Here is a 25,129-nt window from a genome sequence, read left to right on the forward strand (position 1 = left end):
TCAGCGTTATAATGCCCCTTGGTTCAATCCCCAGTAACGTAAAAATAAAATAAAAGTTGGTAAATACATGTAAAATATGCGTAGAATAAATACTTGGCATATATGGAGTGTTCAGTAAATGTTGTTTGTACTATTATCACAAGAGTGATGAAGAGTATATATAAGTGCTGATTTTATATATTTTCTTGTTTTAAAGGGGACAATTCATCTCTTTCGAAAACCACAAAGATCTCTGTTTGGCAAGTTATTACAGGAATTTAGACTTGTAGCAGCTGACAGAAGGGTAAGTTATTTCTCCCTCAATTTTAATTATTGTACAGAGAACATTATAACATTGAAAAGGTAATTTTGTTGTTGTTGTTGTTGTTGTTGGCACTGGGGTTCCTAGAAACCCTTCTACCTCCAGGCTACACTCCCAGATCTATTTTTTTTTAATATTTTTACTTGGAAACAGGTTCTTTTAAGCCAGCAAGGCTGGCTTCGAACCTGCACGATCCTCCTATCTCCGCCTCCCAAGCGCGGGGATTACAAGCGTGCGCCACCACACCCGGCATAAAAGGTAATTTTTAAGGCAAATAGAAATATTTTTCTTTTTTTCTCTGGGGATGGAATACCCAGGGGCATTCGACCTCTGAGTGACACCCCCAATCCTATTTTTTATTCTTTACTTTTTTTTTTTTTTTTGGTTCCTGGAAGCCCTTTTCCCTCCGGGCTACACTCCCAGACCTATTTTTTTTTAATACTTTTTTTTTATTTGGAAACAGGGTCTTTTAAGCCAGCGTAGCTGGCTTCAAACCTGTGAGATCCTCTTGTCTCCGCCTCCCAAGCGTGGGGATTACAAGCATGTGCCACCACACCCGGCTTATTCTTTACTTTTGAAACAGGGTCTCACTGAGTTGCAAAGGGCCTCACTAAGTAGCTGAAGCTCTCTGCAAACCGCGATATTCCAGTCTCAGCCTCCCAAATGCTGGGATCACAAGCGTGCGCCACCAGGCCTGGTTTATGACACTTTTTTTTTTTGGTGGTACTGGGGGTGGAACCCAGGGGCTTTCTACCTCCAGGCTATTCTCTCAGATCTATTTTCTATTTTATTTGGAAACAGGGTCTCACTAAGTTGCTGAGAACCTAAGTAGCTGAGGCTGGCTTCGAACCTGTGCGATCCTCCTTCCTCAGCCTCCCAAGTGCAGGGATTACAAATGTGTGACACCATACCTTACTTATGACACTTTTTAAGGAAGTTGTGCATATCCTTTTTTTTTTTTTTTTTTTTTTTTTTGGTGGTACTGGGGTTCCTGGAAGCCCTTCTACCTCTGGGCTACACTCCCAGACCTATTTTTACATTCTTATTTGGAAACAGGGTCTCCTAAGCCAGCGCGTGCGGCTGGCTTCGAACCTGCGCAATCCTCCTGTCTCTGCCTCCCAAGCACGGGGATTACAAGCGTGCGCCACCACGCTTGGCTGTATATTATCATTTTTAAATGAGAGTTTTTCTTTTTTATTTTTATTTGGAAACAGGGTCTCTTAAGCCAGCGAGGCTGGCGTCAAACCTGCGGGATCCTCCTGTTTCTGCCTCCCAAGCGCGGGGGATTACAGGCATTACAGGCGGGCACCACCACGCCCAGCTGTGCATATCCTTTTGAATGTATTAGAATATGAATTACCGCAACTTGAAAAGACCATTGAAATATGTTAGCACTGTGTAAATAAGAGTGATTTTCCTTCCCACAGTCCTGGAAGATACTGCTCTTTGGCGTAATAAACTTGATATGTACTGGCTTCCTGCTTATGTGGTGCAGCTCTACTAATAGTATAGGTATGTCACTGTTTTTATTTTTATGGCGTTTCAACTTTTCTGATTTTAACAAAGGCATATATTTTTTTACATATTAAATTCTTCTGAAATTCTACCTCCAAGTTACATCCCCCAGCCCTTTTTATTTTTTATTTTGAAACAAGATCTCGCTAAAGTGCTGAGGCTAGTCTTGAACCTAGGATTATAGATGTGTGCCACAACACATGGCTTGACTTGTATATAATTTAATGATTTAAAGGAGAGCGCATTTTTTTGAGAATATATTTAAAACTGTCCTATGAACTATAAAATTTAGTTGATTTGTTAAGGACATTGTCATTTTATTTTATTTTATTTTATTTTGCGGGTCTGGGGATGGAACCCAGGGGCATTCGAACTCCGAGCTACACCCCTGCCCAATTTTTAGTCTTTATTTTGAAACTGGGTCTCACTGAGTTGCAGAGGGCCTCACTAAGTAGCTGAGGCTGTCCGCGAACCGCGATCCTCTGGTCTCAGCCTCCCGAATGGTGGGATTAGTCATTTTATTTTACTTTATTTATTTATTTTATTACTTTTTGTGAACTGGGGTGTTGAGCCCAGGGGCATCCTACCTCTGAGCTATACCCACAGTCCTGTTTTTTTATTCTGTATTTTGAAACAGGGTCTCACTAAGTTGCAGAGTCTTACTACTTGCTGAGTTTGTTCTTGGACCTCTGGCCCTCCTGTCTCAGCTTCTCAAGCGTGCGCCACCACACCCAGCGGAACATTATCATTTTAAATGGGATTTTTTATTTTTTATTTTTATTATTTTTATTTATTTATTTTTTGTGTGTATGGTACTGGGAATGGACCCCAAGGACATTCTGCCTTCAGGCTATACCCCCAGCTCTATTTTTTATTCTTTATTTTGAAACAGGGTCTCACTGAGTTGCAAAGGGCCTCACCAAGTAGTAGCCGAGACTGTCCACGAACTGCGATCCTCCTGTCTCAGCCTCTCAAATGCTGAGATTACAAGCGTGTGCTACCACGCCCTGCTTATTTTTTATTTTGAGATAGGATTTCATTAAATTGAGATAGGATTTCATTAAGTTTCAGGGGGTCTTGCTAAGTAGCTGAGGCTAGCTGTGAACCTGGGATCCTCCTGTCTCAGCCTTCCAAGTACTAGGATTACAGGCATGCAGCACCACATCCATCTCAAGATTTTATTTTTTATTTTATTTTATTAATTTTTTTGGTGGTACTGGGGTTCCTGGAAGCCCTTCTACCTCTGGGCTACACTCCCAGACCTATTTTTACATTTTTTTAAAATTTGGAAACAGGGTTTCCTAAGCCAGCGCATGCGGCTGGCTTTGAACCTGCGTGATCCTCTTGTCCCTACCTCCCAAGCGTGGGGATTACAAGCGTGCACCACCACGCCTGGCGATTTTATTTTTTTAAAAGCATCTTTCAGAGCTGAGCGTGGTGGTGCACGCTTGTAATCCCAGCACTTGGGAAGCTGAGACAGGAGGATCGCACAGGTTCGAAGCCAGCCTCAGCTACTTAGGGAGACTCTGTTTCCAAATAAAGTATAAAATAAGTCTGGGAATATAGCTCAGAGATAGAAAAGCCCCTGGGTTCTGCCCCCAGTACCACCAAAAAAAAAAAAAAGTATCTTTCAATCTGGATGCTTGTGAAAATGAGAAAATGAGATTTCTTTTTCTTTTTGTATGAGGATTAAAATTTATATGTTATAAATAAGATTTTGAAGTTTCTTGGCTTTTCTTTAAAAATGAAAATATGTAATTTTTTCTTGTGTCTTCTAATGTTTTTATGCAGTATGTTTTATATTATCCAAAGGGTACATTTAAAATGGTGCTGAGCCGGGTGTGGTGGTGCACGCTTGTAATTCCAGCATTTGGGAGGCTGAGACAGGAGGATCACAGTTCGCAAACAGCCTCAGCTACTTAGTGAGGTCCTCTGCAACTTACAGAGACCCTGTTTCAAAATAAAAAATAGGTCAAGGATGTAGTCGGAGGTCGAATGCCCCTAGGTTCCATTCCCAGTCCCGCAATAAATAAATAAATGAAAATTAAAAATATAAAATGATGCTGAGATAGCCGGGTGTGGTGGCACACACTTGTAATCCCAACATTCGGGAGGCTGATACCAGAGGATCACAATTTGCAGACAGCCTCAGCTACTTAGGCCCTCCACAACTTAATGAGACCCTGTTTCAAAAATAAAGAATAGCCGGGCGTGGTGGCACACACTTGTAATCCCCGTGCTTGGGAAGTAGAGACAGGAGGATTGCGCTGGTTTGAAACCAGCCACGCACGCTGGCTTAGGAGACCCTGTTTCCAAATAAAAATGTAAAAATAAGTCTGGGAGTGTGGCCCGGAGGTAGAAGGGCATCCAGGAACCCCAGTACCACCAAAAAGAAAGAAAGGAAAGAAAGAAGGAAGGAAGGAAGGAAGGAAGGAAGGAAGGAAGGAAGGAAGGAAGGAAAGAAAGAATAAAAATAAGGCTGGGGGTTTAGCGCAGAGGTAGAATTCCCCTGGGTTCTATCCCCAGTACCTAAATAAATAAATAAATTAATTAATAAAATGGTGCTGAGATAAATGGTTGTGGTGGTGCATGCTTGATCCCGTTATTTGGGATGGTGAGACAAGAGGATCACAGGTTCAATACTAACCTCAGTAACTTAGAGACACCCCTAGCAATTAGCGAGTTTTAAAAATTTTTAATATAATAGAGCTGGGAGTATAGCTCGGAGGTAGAATGCCCCTGGGTTTACTCTCCATTAGGAAAAATGGTAGTAGCCGGGCGTGGTGGCGCACGCTTGTAATCCCAGCATTTGGGAGGCTGAGGCTGGAGGATCATGGTTCGCGGACAGCCTCAGCTACTTAGTGAGGCCCTCAGCAACTCAGTGAGACCCTGTTTCAAAATAAAGAATAAAAAATAGGGCAGGGGGTATAGCTCGAAGGTCGAATGCCCCTGGGTTCCATCCCCAGACCCGCCAAAAAAAAAAAAAAAAAAAAGGTAGTGCTGAGATGATAGAAAGCCAGCAGAAAGATGGTTACGTCTTTAGAGTATTTGCCCCCTCATTTTTCCTGTTATAGAAATCAGGCTTTTTTTTTCTTTTCCTTTTTTATTCATTTTCTTTCTTTTGAGGTACTGGTGATTGAACTACATCTGAGCTAAACCCTCCTTTTTGTTTTTTATTTTGAAGCAGGCTCTCACTAAGTTACAGAGGGCCTCACTAAGTAACTGAGGGTAGCCACAAACTTGGCGATTCTCCTCTCAGCCTCCCAAGTACCAGGATTACAAGTGTGTGCCGCACACCCGGCAGAAATCAGGTTGTAAAGCAGATTTTTGTACTCAGCAACTTTGGCTACACGCGTTAATCAAGTTTACAAGATAATGGATAGTGGCTGAGGTTGATCAGTGGTTCCAAGCTTACTCTTGGTCGTGCATCATCCCTGCTGGCACACACTCCCATAATCCCAATACTCGGAAGGCTGAGACAGGATGATTGCGGGTTGGCGGCCAGCCTCAGCAGCTTATCCAGGCCCTCTTCGATTTAGTGAGACCCTTTTTCCAAATAAAAAAGCTAGACATAGTGGTGCACGCCTGTAAGCCCAGTGCTTGAGACAGAAAAAGCACAGGTTCGTTACCAGCCTCAGTAATTTAGCGAGACTCTCACAACCTAGCAGGTCCCTGTTTCAAAACACACAAGAATGGATTAAGTAAGGTGTTAATCAGACTCTTTTTGTTATTTTGCAGCTTTAACCGCCTATACTTACTTGACCATTTTTGATCTTTTTAGGTAAGTTTTTATATGTCTCCTTAATGTTTTAAAGCAAATAAGGATTTGTTACAACGAATTTATGAAGAAGTTTTCTTTGCCTAAAGGAAAGTAATTTGCTAAATAAATAAAATTTTCAACCTAGAACATATTCACAAGTAATAGAGACATAACAGAAGAAAATATTACATTTATATAACAACAGAAAATAAATATCCCACCAGGCGTGGCGGCTCATGCCTGTTATCCCAGGATGTGGGAGGCTGAGACAGGAGGATTGCAGGTTTGAGGCCAGCCTCAGCAACTTACTGAGACTTTTTTTAAAAATAAGAGAGTTTGAGATCTGGCTCAGAGGTTAAACATCCCTGGGTTTAATCCCCAGTAAAAACAGCAGCAAAAAGGTTAATTCTGCCTAAATTAAAAGCACACAAGTCTGTTCTAATGTTTACAGTAGCCCCCCTTTATCAATGTATGTTTTTTTGTTTGTTTGTTTGTTTGTCCGTGGGACATTCTACCTCTGAGCTGCAGGCCCAGCCCTATTTTTCATACTTTATTTAGAAATAGGGTCTCATTAAGTTGTAGAGGGCCGCATGAAGCAGCTGAAGCTGGCCTTGATCCTGCAGTCCTCCTGTCTCAGCCTCCCAAGTACTGGGATTACAGGTGTCCCCCCACCACACTCAGCTCACGGTTTCTTTTTCAACTGTTTTATTTACCCATGGTCAGTTGCAGTCCAAAAATGTTACATGGAAAATTGCAGAAATAAGCACTTCGTAAGATTTAGATTGCCCGCCTTCCTGAGTGATGTGTTCAGATCTGGCACCATCCTGCGTGGCAGCCCAGGACGGGAGGCATTCCTTTGCCGAGTGTTCTATTCTGTCTCAGCCCTGCTTGTTATTAGTAGCCGGCTCCGTTATCAGATCGGCCGGCTGCTGCAGTGCATGGAGCCTGGTTCAAGTCGTGCTCACGCGGTAGCACGCCACCACGGCACAGTCTAGTGTCATTCGCTGCGCTTCACCCCATGAAAGCGGCGTCGCAGCTGCGCGGGGCGCGCCTGTAAGCCCAGCACTGGGGGCTGCGACCAGAGGGCCACGGGTTCACAGCCAGCCTCAGCAACTTGGCAAGATGCGGTTTCAAAATCAAAAATAAAATAGGGCTGGGGTGTAGCTCAGAAGTAGAATGCCCTTGGGTTCAATCCCCTGTACCGTTAAAAAGAAAAATAATTAGAAGTCTAGGTAGCAAATAGCTGAGTAACCTGAGAAGATATTCCTCAAACAAAAACCAAGTTTTGCTAATTTTTAAAGTGTTCTACAATTTGATAAGATAAAGAACAAGAAAGAAAACAAAACATTTACAACACATACTGTTCACAGAAAAGGAAATATAAATGGCTTTTTTGAAGAGTCGCTCATCCCTACCTGGGTAGAGTAGCACCTGCCTGTAACCCCAGTACTTGGGAGGCTGAGACAGGAGGGTCACAAGTTTGAGGTCAGCCTGGGTTACTTAGCAAGACCCTTGTGTCAAAGGAAAAAATAGAAAGGGCTGAAGGTGTAACACACACCTGGGTTCAATCCCCAGTACACCACACACACACACACACACACACACACACACACACACACACACACACACACACAGTTGTTCAACCCTCACTCACAGTAAGAGAAATGCAAACTAAATTCCTCAGAGATGCTGTGTTTTACCTATGAGATAGGACAGATGTAAGTAAAAGTTTGAATATATAATCAGGCTCCCATAGCCGGGCGTGGTGGCGCACGCTTGTAATCCCCGCGCTTGGGAGGCAGAGACAGGAGGATCGCGCAGGTTCGAAGCCAGCCACGCGCGCTGGTTTAGGAGACCCTGTTTCCAAATAAAAAATGTAAAAATAGGTGTGGGAGTGTAGCCCGGAGGTAGAAGAGCTTCCAGGAACCCCAGTACCACCAAAAATAAATAAATAAATAAATAAATAAATAAATAAATAAATAATCAGGCTCCCATGTTGGCACCCACCTGTAATCCCAGTCTTGGGAGGTTGAGGCAGGAGGATTGAAGGTTTAAAGACAGCCTCAGCAAGTAATGAGACTCTCATCAACCTGTCAAGACAGTGTGTGAAATAAAATAGGGCTGGGATATAGCTCAGGGGTAGAATGCCTGTGGGTTCTATCCTTAGTACCACAAGAAAGAAAGAAAGAAAGAAAGAAAGAAAGAAAGAAAGAAAGAAAGAAGAGAGAGAGAGAGAGAGAGAGAGAGAGAGAGAGAGAGAGAGAGGGAGGGAGGGAGGGAGGGAGGGAGGGAGGGAGGGAGGGAGGGATAGAGAGAGAGGGAGGGAGGGAGGGAGGGAGGGAGGGAAATGAGTTGAAAAATTTCTAATAAAAATCCTGGCATGGTGCATGCCTGACTTTTTGTTAGTATTTACAGTATTTAGGAGGCTGAGAAAGGAGGATCACAGGTCTGAGACCAGCCTCAGCAATTTAATGAGACCCTGTTTCAACATTTAAAAAAAAAAAAAAGGCTGGAGGTATAGCCTGGAGGTAGAATGGCCTTGGGTTCAATTCCCAGCGCGCGCACGCGCGCACACACACACACACACACACACACACACACACCTAATAAAAATTAGCTGGCGTGATGGCACATGCCTGTAATCCCAGTACTTTGGAGGCTAGGACAAGGGTATCACTATCACAGGTTTGGGCCCAGACTCTGAGCAACCTAGGGAGACCCAGTTTCTATATACAAATCTTGGAGATAGAATACCCCTGGGCTCAATTCCCAGTCACACACACACACACACACACACACACACACACTCTCTACAGGTAACTCTTGAGATGTAGTTCACATTTCTTAGAGTGATGTTTAATATATTCATAGAATTGTGTCTCTATCTTTGTGATAAATTTTCTAACATTTTTATTACCCAAAAAAGAAAGCGTGCTCCCTGGCTGGGCAGTGGCTACACCTTTTAATTTTGACATGAGGTCTTTTGTTGTTGTTGTTGTTGTTGTTGGTATTGGGGTTCCTGGAAGCCCTTCTACCTCCGGGCTACACTCCCAGACCTATTTTTTTATACTTTGTATTTGGAAACAGGGTCTCTTAAGCCAGCGTGATTCTCCTGTCTCTACCTCCCAAGCGCGAGGATTACAAGCGTGCGCCACCACGCCCAGCAGACATGAGGTCTTTCTAAATTGCTGAGGTTTGATCACCTCAAACTTGAGGTCCTTTTGCCTCAGCCTTCTGGGTATTGGGGTTACAGGCATGTGTCTCAATGCCTGGCTCCTTTGCCCATTTTTTAGTTGGATTTTTAAAATTTCTTGTTATGTGCGTGGGATGGAACCCAGGGACATTCTACCTCTGACCTACACCCTCAGCCCTACTTTTATTTTTATCTTGAAACAGGGTCTCACTAGGTTGATGAGATTCTCGGTACTTGCTAAGGCTGTCCTTGAAACTGTCCTCAAGATTGACACTTCTGTGTCAGTCTCCCAAGTACTGGGATTACAGTACTTGGCATGCCTGGCATTTTTATTTATTGTTTAGTTCTAATAGTTCTTTATGTATTCTAGATACAACCCCCCCACACTCACACACTTCTTTCTTTCTTTCTTTCTTTCTTTCTTTCTTTCTTTCTTTCTTTCTTTCTGGTATTGGGATTAAACTAGGGACTTTCTACCTCTGAGCTTCATGCCAGCTTTTTTTTTTTTTTTTTTTTTTTCAGAACTGGGGATTAAACCCAGGGGACATGTTTTTTATTTTGAAACAGGGTCTCACTAAATTGTGGAGGGTCTTACAAGTTGCTAAAGCTGGCCGCAAACCTGTGATCCTCCTGTCTCAGCCTCCCAAGTACTGGTATTACACCTGTGCGCTACAACACCTAGCTTTTTTTTTTTTTTTAAAGTGCTTGTATCTTGTCTAAAAAAACCACTGCCTAATCCAGTATCATGACAAATTACACCTTTTCTTTTTCCTAAGCGTTTTATAATTTTAGCTTTTTTTGTGTGTGTGGTACTGGGGATGGAACCCAGGGGCATTCTACCTCCAAGCTACCCCCTCAGCCCTACTTTTTATTCTTTATTTTGAAATAGGGTTTCACTGAGTTGCAAAGGGCCTCACTAAGTACCTGAGGCTGTCTACAAACCGCAATCCTCCTGTCTCAGCCTCTCAAATGCTGGGATTACAGATTACAAGCACGTTGCATGATGCCTTGCTAATTTTAGCTTTTATATTTGAATCTTTGATCCATCTTAAGTTAATTTTTGTATATGGTGTAAAGGTCAAAATTCATTCTTTCTCATGTAGATAACCACTTGCCCCGTTAACATTTTATTAAAGACTGCTCTTCCCCATTTAATTATTTTGGTACCCTGGTTTAAAAAAAGTCAACTCAAAGCCAGGCATGGTGGCGCATGCTTGTAATCCCAGCACATGGGAGGCTGAGAGGAGGATCGCACAGGTTCTAAGCCAGCCTCAGCTACTTAGTGAGGCTCTCAGCAACTTAGTGAGATCTTGTTTCCAAATTAAAAAAAATAATAATAAGTCTGGGAGTATAACCCAGAGGTAGAAAGCCCCTGGGTTCCACCCCCAGCACCAAAAAAAAAAAAAGTCAACTCAGCTGGGTGTGGTGGCGCACATTTGCATTCCCAGCATTCAGGAGGCTGAGACAGGAGGATGGAAGTTTGTGCCTAGCTTCAGCTACTTAGTGAGGTCCTTTGCAACTTAAGTGAGACCCTGTTTTCAAATAAAGGATCGCACAGGTTCGAAGCCAGCTTCAGCTACTTAGTGAGGCTCTCAGCAACTTAGTGAGATCCTGTTTCCAAATAAAATATAAAATAGGTCTGGGAATATAGCCCAGAGATAGAAAGCCTCTGGGTTCCACCCCCAGTGCCACAAAAAAAAAAAAGTAAATAAATATATAAAAATAAATAAATAAAAAATAAAGCCAGGCGTGGTGGCGCATGCTTGTAATCCCCACGCTTGGGAGGCCAAGACAGAAGGATCACGCAAGTTTGAAGCCAGCCTCAGCCTGGCTTAAGAGACCCTGTTTCCAAATAAAATATAAAATAAACTAAGTAAAATAAAATAAAAAATAAATAGGGCTGGGGGTATAGGTAGGTGGTAGAATGCCTCTGGTTTCCATCCCCAGTACTGCAAAAATTTATTTTTATTTTTTTTATTTTTATTTTTATTTTTTGGTCATACTGGGGTTCCTGGAAGCCCTTCTACCTCCGGGCTACACTCCCAGACCTATTTTTACATTTTTATTTGGAAACAGGGTCTCCTAAGCCAGCGCGCGTGGCTGGCTTCGAACCTGTGCCATCCTCCTGTCTCTGCCTCCCAAGCGCGGGGATTACAAGCGTGCACCACCACGCCCGGCAACTGCAAAAATTTTAAAAAAAGTCAACTTACTATAAATGAGTAAAGGGGTGTGTGTGTGTGTGTGTGTGTGTGTGTGTTCTATGTCATTGATCTGTTGGTCTGCCCTTTTGCCAATAAAATCACTGCTGATTACTGTAGCTTTATAGTAACATTTGAAATTGGAAGTGTGAGTCTTCCAACTTTGTTTCATGATTGTTTTGACACAGGCATGGTGGTTATGCCTGTAATCCCAGTACTTGGGAGGCTGAGACAGGAAGATCTAAGGATCCAGGTCAGCCTCAACAACTTAACAAGACTGTCCGCAACTTAATAAGACCCTGTTTTTTTTTTTTTTTTTTTTTTTTTTAAAGTAGCTAGGAGTGTATTAGGTAGAAAGTTCTTGGGTTAAATCTCCAGGACAGTCAGGCATGGTGGCACACATTTTTAATCCCAGCACTTGGGAGGCTGAGACAGGAGGATCGCACAGGTTCTAAGACAGCCTCAGCTACTAAGTGAGGATCTCAGCAACTTAGTGAGACCCTGTTTCCAAATAAAGAATAAAATAGGTCTGGAATTATACCCCGGAGGTAGAAAAGCCTCTGGGTTCCATCCCCAGTACCACAATGTCCAGGACAAAAAAAAAAAAAAAAAAAAAGGATAAAAAGATTGTTTTGTCTAAATAGGCACCTTAAAACATTGCTGGTGGGGGTATAAATTGGTGTAGCTCCTGAGGGCAATTGGCAGTATCAGTCAAATTTGAAAAATGTCTATGAACCTAGAAGTTAGCTCGGCGTGGTGGCACACTCATAATCTCAGCATTTGGGAGGCTGAGACAGGAGGGTCGTGGTTTGTGGATAGCCTCAGCTACTTAGTGAGGCCCTCTGCAATTCAGTGAGACTCTGTTTAAAAAAAAAAAAAAAGAATAGAAAATAAGGCTGGGGTGTAGCTCAGAGGTAGAATGCCCCTATGTTCCATCCCAAGTACCACACACAAAAAAAACAACCTAGAAGTTTCTTTTCCAGGAATATAGAGTATAGATATACTCCTGGGAGTGTGAGTTGTTTGTGAAGTTATTTAGTACAAAAGATTGCTAACAAAAGTACATATTTTTAATTTAATTCAATTTTATTTTGTTTTGGAGTAACTAGGGATTGAATCCAGGGAGTTTCTACCTCCTACACCCTCAGATCCATTTTATTTTTCTTATTTTTCTTCCTCCTCCTCCTCCTGTTGTTGTTGTTGTTGTTGTTGTTGTTGTTGTTGTTGTTGTTGTTGTTACTGGGGATGGAACCCAGGGCCATTCTACCTCTGAGCTACAACCCCAGCCCTATCTTTTATTATTTTTTTGTTTTTTTGTGGGTTTTTTTGAAGATTTAAAGAAGTTTATTAAAAAGATAGAAATACAGAAGATAGTTACAGCCCCATGCCATTCTTGAATAGCATGGGGGGGTGGTTCAAGTGAATGCCCCACCAATGACCTCCATCTTGTTTATATAATTCTGATGTAGTGAATGTCCCTGTAAGGTTCCTTCCCCAGCAAGGTGTCTCCTTTCACAAAGGTCAATCTCCTCCTCCCATCCTAGCTAGATTATTATGTAGATCTGTCTTTAGAAAGAGGAAGTCCTAGCTCCCCTCTCCTATGGACTTGCTAATTACTTTTAGCTAAGTCAATCTAAGTTTCAATAGCTGTTTGCTTCCTGATCAAAACCAAGACCAAGTCTTCCTTTACCCAGGTCTGCTATTTTGACATAATTATTTTTGAAATATATCTATTAATAATCAGACCTTTCTCAAATCTTCCCAAGCCATTCCCAATTCCCCTCTCTGTCTAGTAACTTCCTGATACCTGTCAGGCCAAAGGTAAATACAGAAAATACATTTTGACTTTTACAATTCTTATTAACAGTTAACATGAGCTCAATTTCCATTAATTTTTCCCTCATTTCTATCACATGAATGTATATACCCCTTAGCAAAGGAATAAGGATGTTGAGTCGGTCATAAGCTGCTTCTAGCTGAACAGGGACGAAGTTGGGGGCCCCAGCTTTAGGATAACATTCATGCAGGGTGGTGGTGACGGAGTCAGATAGGTGAGTATGTCTCTATAGCTATCCAAAGGGCTTTGGTAGATGTTTCTCTTTGGGTCTGCTCATACCACCATCTGATGTCTGAAAGATTCAAACCTATGAGACAACACTCACAATACAGGTTAACCATGAAAACCTAAACATAGCACTTAAATGAGAAGTTAAAACCTGTTTTGCTGACTTAGGCTGAATCACACAAAGGTGGGTTATTCTTTATTTTGAAACAGGGTTTTACTGAGTTGCAAAGGGCCTCAGTAAGTAGCTGAAGCTGTCCATGAACCACAGTCCTCTGGTTTCAGCCTCCCAAATGCTGCGATTACAAGCGTATGCCACCACGCCCGGCCTCTATTTTTCTTATTTTTAAATAAGATCTTCTAAGTTCCAGACACTGGCCTGGGACGTAAGAACCTCCTGTCTTAACCTCCCAAGTACTGGGGTTACAGGTGTACACACTGTGTGGCTGCATATATATTATTTATGGTTACTTATGGTGCATTTGTACCACTGAGTTCTCAAATATGAGCCTATGTCAGAATTATGTGGGAAGTCTTAAAATGCAAATTGCTCCATTTCCCGAATTCCTGATTCAGGACGTCTAGGATAAAGTCCAAGATGTTGCAATTCTGATTTTAGGTGAAACTGATGTGGCTGCTCTTATATATAGCACTGGTATATATAATCAAATATCAAGTAACCATGAACAGTACAGTCCAAACACTTTATATATTGATATGGAATAAGTAGAAGTACTAATGAGTAGAAAAACAAGCAACTGTGTATGGCATGGAGCAGTTTGTAAGATAAAAGAGCAGCCGAGCGTGGCAGTCGCCTGTAATGCAGTACATGAGAGGCTGAGACAGGAGGACTGCAGGTTTAAAACCAGTCTCAGCAACACAGTGAGAAAGTCGCCAACCTGGGGGGGTAAGAATATATACATGTACACACACTTGCACACTACTCATTTACTTTTTTTTTTTTTTCCCCTGTGATACTGGGATTGAACTCAGGGGCATTCTACCCGCAAGCTGCAACCTCAGCCCTATTTTAATTTTTATTTGGAAACAGTCTCACTAAGTTGCTGGGATCCTCTCTGAGTTGTTGAGGTTGGCCTTGTACCTGCGATCCTCCCAATTACTGAGATTACAGACATGTGTCACCACGCCTCGCTCATATCTTTTAATTGAGAGCATTAATGCCAGGATGTTGTTATTAAACCGTAGAGAGTCATGAGAACTGATATGTACATATAAGTAAAATTATTATTATTATTGTTATTTATTTTATTATTATTATTTTTTTTTTGGTGATACTGGGGTTCCTGGAAGCCCTTCTACCTCCGGGCTACACTCCCAGACCTATTTTATACTTTTTTATTTTTGGAAACAGGGTCTCTTAAGCCAGCAGGGCTGGCTTCGAACCAGGGTGATCTTCCTGTCTCCGCCTCCCAAGCGCGGGGATTACAAGTGTGCGCCACCACGCCCGGCCTCATATAAGTAAAATTCAACATCTTGAATGAATTATTAACAAATGGGTGCTGATTTATTAGATTTATATAGTGATGGGAAATGAAGATCAAATCTTTGATCCAAACATAAAATTATTTTGTGTATCCCCAGAAAGAGAAACATGCTGCCACTTTAACTGTGTTGTGCCATTTTAAGACTCATTCTGAATCCGGGCGTGGTACGCATGCTTATCATCCCAGCATTCCGGAGGCTGAGATAGGAGGATTGAGGTTTGTAGACAGCCTTAGCTACTAAGTGAGGTCCTCCGCAATTCAGTGAGACCCTGTTTCAAAATAAAGAATAAAAAATTGGGCTGGGGGTATAGCTCAGTGGTAGAATGCTCCTGGGTTCCATTTCCAGTACTGCAAAAATAAATAAATAAATAAAAATAAATAAATACACACACACACACACACACACACACACATATATATCTTAAAATTACTGAACTGTAGTAAATGTTTTGTTAAAAAATTAATATTCAGCCAGGCGTGGTGGTGCACGCTTGTAATCCCCGCGCTTGGGAGGCAGAGACAGGAGGATTGCGCAGGTTCGAAGCCAGCCACGAGCGCTGGCTTAGGAGACCCTGTTTCCAAATAAAAATGTAAAAATAGGTCTGGGAGTGTAGCCCGGAGGTAGAAGGGCTTCCAGGAACCCCAGTACCACCAAAAAAAAAAAAAGAAAGAAAAAAAATTAATATTCAGAAACATTTAGTGAGCTGGGCATGGTGGCACATGCCAATAATCCCAGTACTGGGGAGGCTGAGACAGGAGGATCACAGGTTCAAGGACAGCCTCAACAATGTAGCGAGACTTTCAGCAATCTAGCGAGACCCTATTTCCAAATAAAAAATAAAAATCAGGCTAGAGGTGTGGCTCAGAGGTAGAATGCCCCTTGGTCTAATCCCCAGAACCATGAATGAATAAATGAGAGTGAGTAACTCAGAGAGAATGCCTCTGGGTTCAGTTCCCAGTACCACACACAGGAAAAAAGAAGCGTTTAGTGACTTTTTCACATTTCTGTTATTGCAGATTCTCATTCCTCATTTACTAATAGTACAAAAATCACCCATCTGTTCAAGATCAAAACAGATTTTTAGCATAGCTTCAGTGTGAATACCAAATTCTTCCTGCTTAATTGAATTTGAAGTGAGGTTAGCAGACAATAAGGACTTTGTCATGACTGAAGCACACTTGGGTGTTAGCCAGGGCTCTCTGGCTATAAGCGTCAGACTCCGCCTGGAGCTGTCTTTTGGGGTTCAGGGGTGTGTGGTGGGATGTGAGGGCAGGGCGTCAGCAGGGCCTCAACAGGAGCACTGTAGGACCTGCCTTCTCCTCTGCCTCTCTCAGCTCTGCTTCCCTTTGCATAGATTCCCTTAACTACTTTGTTCCTCTAGATCAAATTTCTCTGCTGCCAAATCCAGAGAATATAAATATTGAAATATAAATTTCCAGCTTTTGTGTTTATATTTCAGCTATTTGAGAAAGCAGCCTGATTAAGCCTGGAATACCTTGGTTCCACTTCCAGATTTTCCTAAAACAGGATTTTGGCCCAGTTGAGGTCAGGTGCTTCAGATACCTTGCTGTGGATGAGTCAGCTGTGGCTTGAGGGCAGGGTCACAGAAGTACAAATACAAGCTCCTGTTGTGTCGGTGGGAAAACGAGGGACAGTTAATAACTGAGAAGCGTGGAATTACAAGCTAGGGAAACAGCCTTTAGTTCCCCATTTCACACAGCCTTCTGTGTTTCCAAATAAGGACTGCAAAGGACGTAAGACATCGATGTCTTCAAGATCTATGAGATAGGAGTGTTATAAGGCTGTCTTTTCCTTGATCCAGTAACTTAACTTACTTAATTGGTTATAAAACAGATACGTGAACCAGGCATGGTGGCCCATGCTTGTACTTGGGATGCTGAGACAGGAGGATCAGGGTTCCCAGCCAGCCTCAGCTACATAGTGAGGACCTCCACAACTTAGACCTTGTTTTAAAATAAAAAATAGGGTATGGGTGTAGCTCAGAGGTGGATGCTCCTGGGTTTCATCCCCAATACCGGAAAAAAATAAATAAATATAAGACAATACTTGTGACCTGACTTTCACACTGCAGTGAGTTGTTTTAGAGTGAATCTTCACTATATTTGGAAAATGAACATAATTTTATCCATTCCAGATGTTGCTATTATTTAGAGAGAGAGAACAAGAGAGAGAGTGTGTTTGTGTATATGGTGTGTGTGTGTGTGTGTGTGTGTGTGTGTGTGTGTGTGTGTGTGATGCTGGGATTGAACTCAGACCCAGGGGCATTCTACCTATGAGTTACACCCCCAGCCTGATTTTTTTTTTTTTTTTTTTTTTTTTTTTTTTTTTTGGTGGTACTGGGGGTGGAACCCATAGGCTTTCTACCTCGGGGTTATACTCCCAGACCTTTTTTTTTTTTTTAATTTGGAAACAGGGTCTCACTAAGTTGCTGAGAGCCTCACTAAGTAGCTGAGGCTGGCTTCGAACCTGTGCGATCCTCCTGTCTCAGCCTCCCAAGCGCTGGGATTACAAGCGTGTGCCACCACTCCCAGCCCGATTTTTTATTCTTTATTTTTTTTTTTTTTGTTTTTTTTTTTATTTTATTTTTTATTGGTGCAATGTATTCATACATCATAGTGGTATAAATAAGATACTTTTGTAGACATACATGCACACATCGCCCAGTTAGCCCCTACCCGATCCCCACCCCATTCCCTCCCCATCCCTCCTTCCCACGCTTGGCTTAGTGGTTGACATCTAGTATTATAGCAATTTATACAATATTAACATTGATAATCTCACATAACAGTTTCATTTGTCTGGTACCAAACTTTTGATGACTTAAAGATAACATTTCAATATTTCTTTTTGCTTTCTTTCTTACCAGAGAATATTTTTTTTTCTTTTTTTTTTTTTAGGTGAAACTATCATACATTTATTTATTTATTTTTCAGAAAAAAAATCTATCCTGATATGGAATATGGGCTCTAGATACCCAAAACAGTCTCAAAGAAGAACAAAGCTAGAAGATGTATATTTTCTGATTTCAAACCATATAAAGCTACAATAATTGAAACAGTGTAGTACTGTTCTAAAGGCAGATATATAAACCATTGGAGCTAAATAAAAGCCTAGAGATAAATTCTTCCATACATTGTCAAGTTATTTTTGACAAGGTTTCCATGAACTTTTGGTGGAGGAAATACTAGTCTTTTAACTAAATATTGTTGAAAAATAATAATAAATGAAAAATAATAAAATTGGACCCTTACCTAACACATATACAAATATTAACTCAAAATAGATAAAGGACCTAAATATAAATCTTAATACTATCAGCTTTTAGAAGAAAATCTGGGTCATAAAACCTCACAACATTGAAATTGGAAGTGATTTCTTGGATATGATTTCAATGGCACAGGCAACAAAAGGGTAAATAAACTCCCTTAAAAAATAAAAAAATATTGTATATCCAAAGACAATGTAAACAGAGTTAAAAGTTACTGATGCTCTTCCAAGAGTTCCTCCTATGACCCATTTCTCCCTAACTCTCACATATTAGGGAATTATTCTTTATTTTGAAATGGTCTCACTAAGTAGCTGAGGCTCGCTGCAAATCCGGATCCTCCTGTCTCAGTCTCTTAAGTACTGGGATTACAAGCATGTGCCACCATGCCCAGTTTATTGTTTATTTTAAGCTTTAAAAAAATTAAGTAAAGCCAAACATGGTGATGCACACTTGTAATCCCAGCATTCGGGAGGCTGAGACAGGAGAATTGTAGTTCATGAACAACCTCAGCTACTTAGGCCCTCTACAATTCAGTGAGACTCTGTTTCAAAATAAACAATAAAAAATAGGGCTGGAGGTATAGCTCAGAGGTAGAATGTCCCTGGGCTTCATCCTCAGTACCGCAAAAAAAAAAAAAAAAAAAAAAGTACAGCATATTGATGTTAAAATTATTGTAAGCCGGGCATGGTGGTACACGCTTGTAATCCCAGCATTCGGGAGACTGAGACCGGAAGATTGTGGTTTGTGGACAGACTCAGCTACTTAGTGAGGCCCTCCGCAATTTAGTGAGACCCTGTTTCAAAAGAAATAATTAAAAAATATGGCAGGGGGTGTAGCTTGGAAGTTGAATGCACCTGGGTTCGATCCTCAGACCCGCAATAAATAAATAAATAAATAAACAAACAAATAAATAAAGTTATTGTATATGCTAGAATAAAAGATATTGCTATTATTATTATTATTATTATTATTATATTTTTTTGGTATTAGGGATTGAACTCAGAGGCATGCTACCTCTGAACTACACCCTTAGAACTGGGATTATAGGCCTGCTTTATAATATCTTTTCAAAATGATCTTAGAGGCAGGCGTGGTGGCGCATGCTTGTAATCCTAGCATATAGGAGATGAGACAGGAGGATTGCAGCTCAAGTACAGCCTCGGCTACTTAGGCCTTTTGCAACTCAGTAAGACCCTGTTTCAAAATAAAGAATTTAAAAAAGGGGCTAGGGGGATAGCTCAGAGTTAGAATGCCCCTGGGTTCCATCCCCAGTACCACAAAAACAAACAAACAAACAAAAAAATTAGCCGGGTTGGTATGCATGCTTGTAATTCTAGTACTTAAGAGGCTGAGACAGGAGGATCATGGGTTTGCAGCCAGCCTCAGCTACTTAGGCCTTCCACAACTTAGTGAGACCCTACTTCAAAATAAAGAATAAAAAAATAGGGTGGGGGTGTCGCTTGGAGGTGGAATGACCCTGGGTTCCATCCGCAGTTCTGTTTAAAAAAGAAATTAATTGTGGAGACCATTTGGGGTGGAAAACATTCTGTATGGTGAGGTTCTGTGTAAAGACTTCATGGTAACTAGAGCTTCTTTTGTTTTCTTCACATTAAAACTGTCATCATTTGAGTATACCACGTACTCATATTGGGAATTATTAGAGTGTACACGTTATAACTATATTATAAATTATCAGGATAATTTATTGTCAGGGTAGTCTGCGTCAGCACTGATAACGCAGCAACTTCCAAGTTCTGAAAACTTAATTCATCTCTGCATCTTCTCCTCTAGGTCTGGTTCTAATGTTGAATTTCTTTTTCTTTTACTTAGCTTAATAACATGCTTAATAAGTTACTGGGTAATGATGAGGAAACCTAGCCCTGTCTACTCATTTGGGTAAGTTCAAATTATTTTCTTCCCATATTGCTACTAAGATAATAGTGCAGTTAGGAGCTAATTACCCTGTTTCTGGAAGATTAATGCTGCCTGCTTAGTGGTATGATCACATAGTGAAAGTATATAGAAAAGAGAAGCCTGAAAAGAAATATGAACATTTAAAATAGAAATAATACTGAAATGAAATATTCACAGCCAGATCTTTGTTTTGATACTGAGGATAGAACCCAGAGCCATTCTACCTACAAGCTACACCAACAGCCTGATTCTACTTTTTTTTTGGGGGGGAGGTGTCTGGGGATGGAACCCAAAGGCATTCGACCTCTGAGCTACACCCCCAGCCCTATATTCTATTTTTAATTTTGAAACAGGGTCTCACTGAGTTACAAAGAGCCTCACTAAGTAGCTGAGGCTGTCTACGAACCACAGTCCTCTGGTCTCAGCTTCCCAAGTGCTGGGATTACAAGCATGCGCCACCATGCCTGGCTTTTAATTCTTATCTGAAAGAATAAGGGTCTCACTAAGTTGCTGAGCACCTCGCTAAATTATCAAGGCTGACTTTGAACTTGAGGTCCTCCTGTCTCAGATCCCCATGTACTGGTATTACAGGCATGCACTATTATATTTGACTTCTTCTTTGTTTTTTGTTTGTTTGTTTGGGGTTTTTTTGGTGGTACTGGGGGTGGAACCCAGGGCTTTTCTACTTCCAGACCTATTTATATTTTATTTGGAAACAGGGTCTCGCTAAGTTGCTGAGAGCCTCGCTAAATACCTGAGGCTGGCTTCAAACCTGTGTGATCCTCCTGTCTCAGCCTCCCAGCCCGGCTTCTTTGTATTTTTATAACCTCCTTTTTTTCACACATTTTTTCACTTATTTTATTTTTCATGCCAATAAACACATCTATTACATATATACATATATAAAATTTACTTATTTTTGTGGTACTAGGGATTGAACCTTTGGGCATTCTACCTCTGAGCTACACCCCAGCTCTATATTTTTACTCTTTATTTTGAAACAGGGACTCACTAAGTTGCAGAGGGCCTCACTAAGTAGCTGAGGCTGGCAGCGAACCTAGATCCTCCTGTCTCAGCCTCCCAAGTACTGGGATTACAAGCGTGTGCCGCCATACCTGGCTTTTTATTTTATATTTTTAATAGTGCATAATATTCTTCATAGATTCCACCATTTCCCCTTTAAAAACATTAGTGTGATGAACATCTTTAATTATATTATCTTTTCTGAACCTCCATGATTATTTCCTTAAGAAATTTTAAGCATTTATACTTAGCATAATATTAGATACTGTATGATATGTGTGTTGTGCGAAAACTCAGATGAGTAAGATAGTTACCCCTGACTCTCAGCTTACAGTCTAGGATCATTTATAAAGAATACTCGTGAGCTGGGCGTGGTGGCGCACGCCTGTAATCCCAGCACTTGGTAGACTGAGGCTGTAGAATGTGGGTTTGTGGTCAGCTTCAGCGACTTAGTGAGGCCCTCCACAACTTAGTGAGACCCTGTTTCAAAATAAAGAGTGAAAAATAGGGCAGGGGGTGTAGCGCAGAGGTTAAATGCTCCAGGGTTCCGCCGCCACGCCACAGGGAAAAAAAAAAAAAGAATACTCATAATGAACTGTCATTAAGTGCAGAATTGAGAGGCAATATAATAAGTGGTTGAGATCGTGAATTCTGGAGTCAGAGTGCTTGAGTTTGGAAATCTTTATTTTTTTCACTTGCTCTCTATATATGACTCTAAACAGTTGCTTTTCCCCCTGTGTGTTCCAAATTCCTATCTGTTCAGGAAAAAAAAAAGTGGATACAGTAATTGTCATAAGTACTTAAAGTTTAGGTGAAGTAATATGTTAGGTACTAACCAGGGACTAACACAAGATAAGTCTATTGAATGTTAGCTATTCTTATGATAATGATTATTTCTAGAAAAATAAGAGCCATAAGTGGATGCTGAGAATATTTGTTGTACAGATAGGTGCTCCTTTTTAATTTAATCTTTGATTTTCATTTTTATCCTTGTAAAAACTATAATCTGTTCTAATACTGTTTGGTTAATAATAGACTAGACGTGTGTACTGAGGGAATGAGTACACGTAAATGTGTTCTAGAGAGTCTGGTTTGGGAGCTCAAAGAATTATGATGATCTAATTAATTCTCTGGTTTCAGGTTTGAAAGATTAGAAGTTCTGGCTGTATTTGCCTCCACGGTCTTGGCACAATTGGGAGCTCTCTTTATATTAAAAGAAAGGTACATTTGCATATATTATTCTAAATCCCACCTATGACATCTTTGAGAACATGAGAGAATCCAGTGGAACACATCTGGTTTGAAGGGTATGCAAATTAAGATCAACAGTGCTGGAGTGCTTGGTGGTGCAAGCTCTTCCTATTGAGACTTTTCCCATTCTCCTTTACTTATTTTATTTTATTTTATTTTATTTTATTTTATTTTATTGTGGTACTGGGGCTGGAACCCAGGGGCATTCTACCTCTGAGGTATACCCCCAGCCCTATTTTTATTCTTTTATTTTGAAACAGGGTCTCACTGAGTTGCAGAGGGCCTCACTAAGTAGCTGAGGCTGTCTGTGAACCACGATCCTCCTGTCTCAGCCTCCCAAATACTGAGATTACAGGTATACGCCACCACACCCGGCTTTATTTCACTTATTTTATTTTATTTATTTCTTTGATGTAACTAAGTTCAGTCATAAGAGGAAATGAATGAATGAAAGAGGTTGAGTGAGACATATCTTGATGTTTCTTACCAACCCATTGAAACAGGTTTAGTAGAGAAAGAGGGACATTTCATATTATTTTAATTGAGTCTTCTTGTCTCATTACTGCTATAATAGATTATAATAAAGTTATTTTGGGGCCTTCAAGGTGTATTAATTATATTCAATATAGCTTTTTAGTTTTATAACTTATAGAACTTATTTAATATCTTTTATTTCTTTTAGTGCAGAACGCTTTTTGGAGCAACCTGAGATACATACGTAAGATTTCATTTTTTATATAACATTTAATTTTCTATTAAGTTTTATTCAGTTATTAATTGATGTACTATTCAGTAACATCAACTTTGTTAAATGTATGTTGACGACATACATTTTTCACTGACATTTCAAAAACAAGATCCTTATTCCCTGTGACAGTTCTCTAGCCCTAGATTTTTATTTAGTTTTTTAGTTGTACTAGGGATTGAACCCAGGCACATTCTACCTCCAAGCTACACCCCAGCCCTGTTTTTTATTTTTTATTTTGAAATAGGGTCTCACTAAGTCGCAGAGGGCCTCACTAAGTAGCTGAGGCTGTCTTTGAAACCAAGATCCTCTTGTCTCAGACTCTCTAGAACTGGGATTACAAGCATGAACCACCACGCCCGGCTCGCCTTAAATGTTTTTATCCTTCTCAGGAATGCATTTCTATCTTGGCTTCAGGTCCTTCACTGTTTATAGACTCTGATGAGCACACTAAGCCACTTCCCTCTGGTCTTCTGTAATTCCACGTTCGGCCCCAAACCTTTCTTGGCCCCTATAGAAAAGCGTATTGTCCTTCCACCCACATACTTGCCAGCTACATGGGACTTACCTAGTCTTATCAAGTCATTCATAAAAGCCTCACTTGTCCAGTGTATTAACATTTATGTAAGTTCCAAACAGCAACTGCCTCTGAAAATATGTTGTTAATTGTAAGATTCGTTTTTTGTTCTGTGTGAGGTGGAGCAGCAATAGACAGGATTATGAGGCTGGAAACCAAGTTCAGATTCTGGCTATGGAAATACCAAAGAAAACCGCGCGTGGTGGCGCACACTTGTAATCCCAGCATTCCGGAGGCAGAGACCGGAGGATCACAGTTCACAGACAGCCTCAGCTACTACTTAATGAGGCCCTCCGCAACTCAGTGAGACCCTGTTTCAAACATAAAAAAGACTTAAAAAATAGGGCTGAGGGTGTAGCTCAGAGGTAGAATGTCCCTGGGTTCCATTCCCAATACCTAAAAAAAAAAAAAAAAAAGAAAGAAAGAAAGAAAAAAAAGAAATACCTCACCATTCAAGTAGACATTCTCACCTCCCCATGTTTTAGTCTCTCTATATACTGAAATTGATATTGATATTACCAAGAAAAAATAAAGGGGAATATGTTATTGTTGTTCTTTTTAGGGGAAGATTATTAGTTGGTACTTTTGTGGCTCTCTCTTTCAACCTGTTCACAATGCTTTCTGTTCGGAATAAACCCTTTGCTTATGTCTCTGAAGGTATGTTTTTATAATTTACTATTAATAAAAAATCTAATTAATCTTTCATAAAAGAAGTATTTTCTTTGTTTCATTAACTCTGTGTGTGTGTGTGTGTGTGTGTGTGTGTGTGTGTGTGTGTGTGTTTTACTGGGAATTGAACAACCCTGGGTCATTCTACCTCTATGCTACACCCCCAGCCTTATTTTATTTTTTATTTTTTAAAAATTAATTAATTGCTGGGCGTGGTGGCGCATACTTGTAATCCCCGTGCTTGGGAGGCAGAGACAGGAGGATCGCACAGGTTCGAAGCCAGCCGCGTGCTCTGGCTTAGGAGACCCTGTTTCCAAATAAAAATGTAAAAATAGGTCTGGGAGTGTAGCCCGGAGGTAGAAGGGCTTCCAGGAACCCCAGTACCACTAAAAATAATAATAATAATAATAATAATAATAATAATAATAATAATAATAATAATTAATTTTTTTTTTTTTGGTGGTGGTGGTACTGGGATTCCTGGAAGCCCTTCTACCTCCAGGCTATACTCCCAGACCTATTTTATATATTTTTATTTGGAAACAGGGTCTCTTAAGCCAGCGAGGCTGGCTCCGAACCAGCACGATCCTCCTGTCTCTACCTCCCCAGCGCAGGAATTACAAGCGTGTGCCACCACGCCCGGCCTTTATTTTTTATTTTTAAATGGTCTCACTAAATTGTGGAGGGTCTCACTAAGTAGCTGGGGCTAGCCATTAACCTGTGATATTCCTGTCTTAGCCTCCCACGAACTGTGATTACAAGTGTGCACTGCCACTCCTAGCTCATTAACTTTGTGTGTGTGTGTGGTGGTACTGGGGATGGAACCCAAGGGCCTTCTACCTCTAGGCTATACCCCAAACCTATCTTATTTTTTATTTGGAAACAGGGTCTTGCTAAGTTGCTGAGATCCTCACTAAGTTGCTGAGGCTAGCTTCAAACCTGCTATCCTAGCCTCAGAAGTACAAACCTTTGTGTCAGTGCTAACTTTCAGTAGATCATAGCCAGGGGGTGTGCTTCATATGAAACCCTGACCCACAAGCAGATCATCTACAAATGGTTTAGTGCCAGATTTTCCACAAATGTGCATAGCATGACAGGTGATCATTAACTCTTGAATCAGTAAGAA

At 40.9% G+C, this 25,129-nt stretch overlaps 1 protein-coding gene across 2 annotated transcripts in view; it reads left to right on the top strand.

The window, feature by feature from the left end:
• Positions 1-202: 202 nt before the first annotated feature.
• The window catches only part of SLC30A6 (solute carrier family 30 member 6), a gene marked incomplete at its 3' end in the record, with an annotated part of 40,398 nt that continues 15,471 nt past the window's right edge, over positions 203-25,129 (top strand). For both annotated transcript variants that reach the window (XM_080711759.1, XM_080711760.1), the window contains exons 1-7: positions 203-283; positions 1,729-1,813; positions 5,555-5,597; positions 19,655-19,720; positions 21,902-21,982; positions 22,695-22,730; positions 23,897-23,991. In XM_080711759.1, coding sequence (XP_080567885.1) covers positions 1,786-1,813; positions 5,555-5,597; positions 19,655-19,720; positions 21,902-21,982; positions 22,695-22,730; positions 23,897-23,991 — 349 coding nt within the window. In that variant the 5' untranslated portion in view covers positions 203-283; positions 1,729-1,785. The remainder of the gene's footprint in view (positions 284-1,728; positions 1,814-5,554; positions 5,598-19,654; positions 19,721-21,901; positions 21,983-22,694; positions 22,731-23,896; positions 23,992-25,129) is intronic.

The sequence above is a fragment of the Muscardinus avellanarius genome, assembly GCF_963383645.1.
Source record: "Muscardinus avellanarius genome assembly, chromosome: 15".
Taxonomy (NCBI): Eukaryota; Metazoa; Chordata; class Mammalia; order Rodentia; family Gliridae; genus Muscardinus; species Muscardinus avellanarius.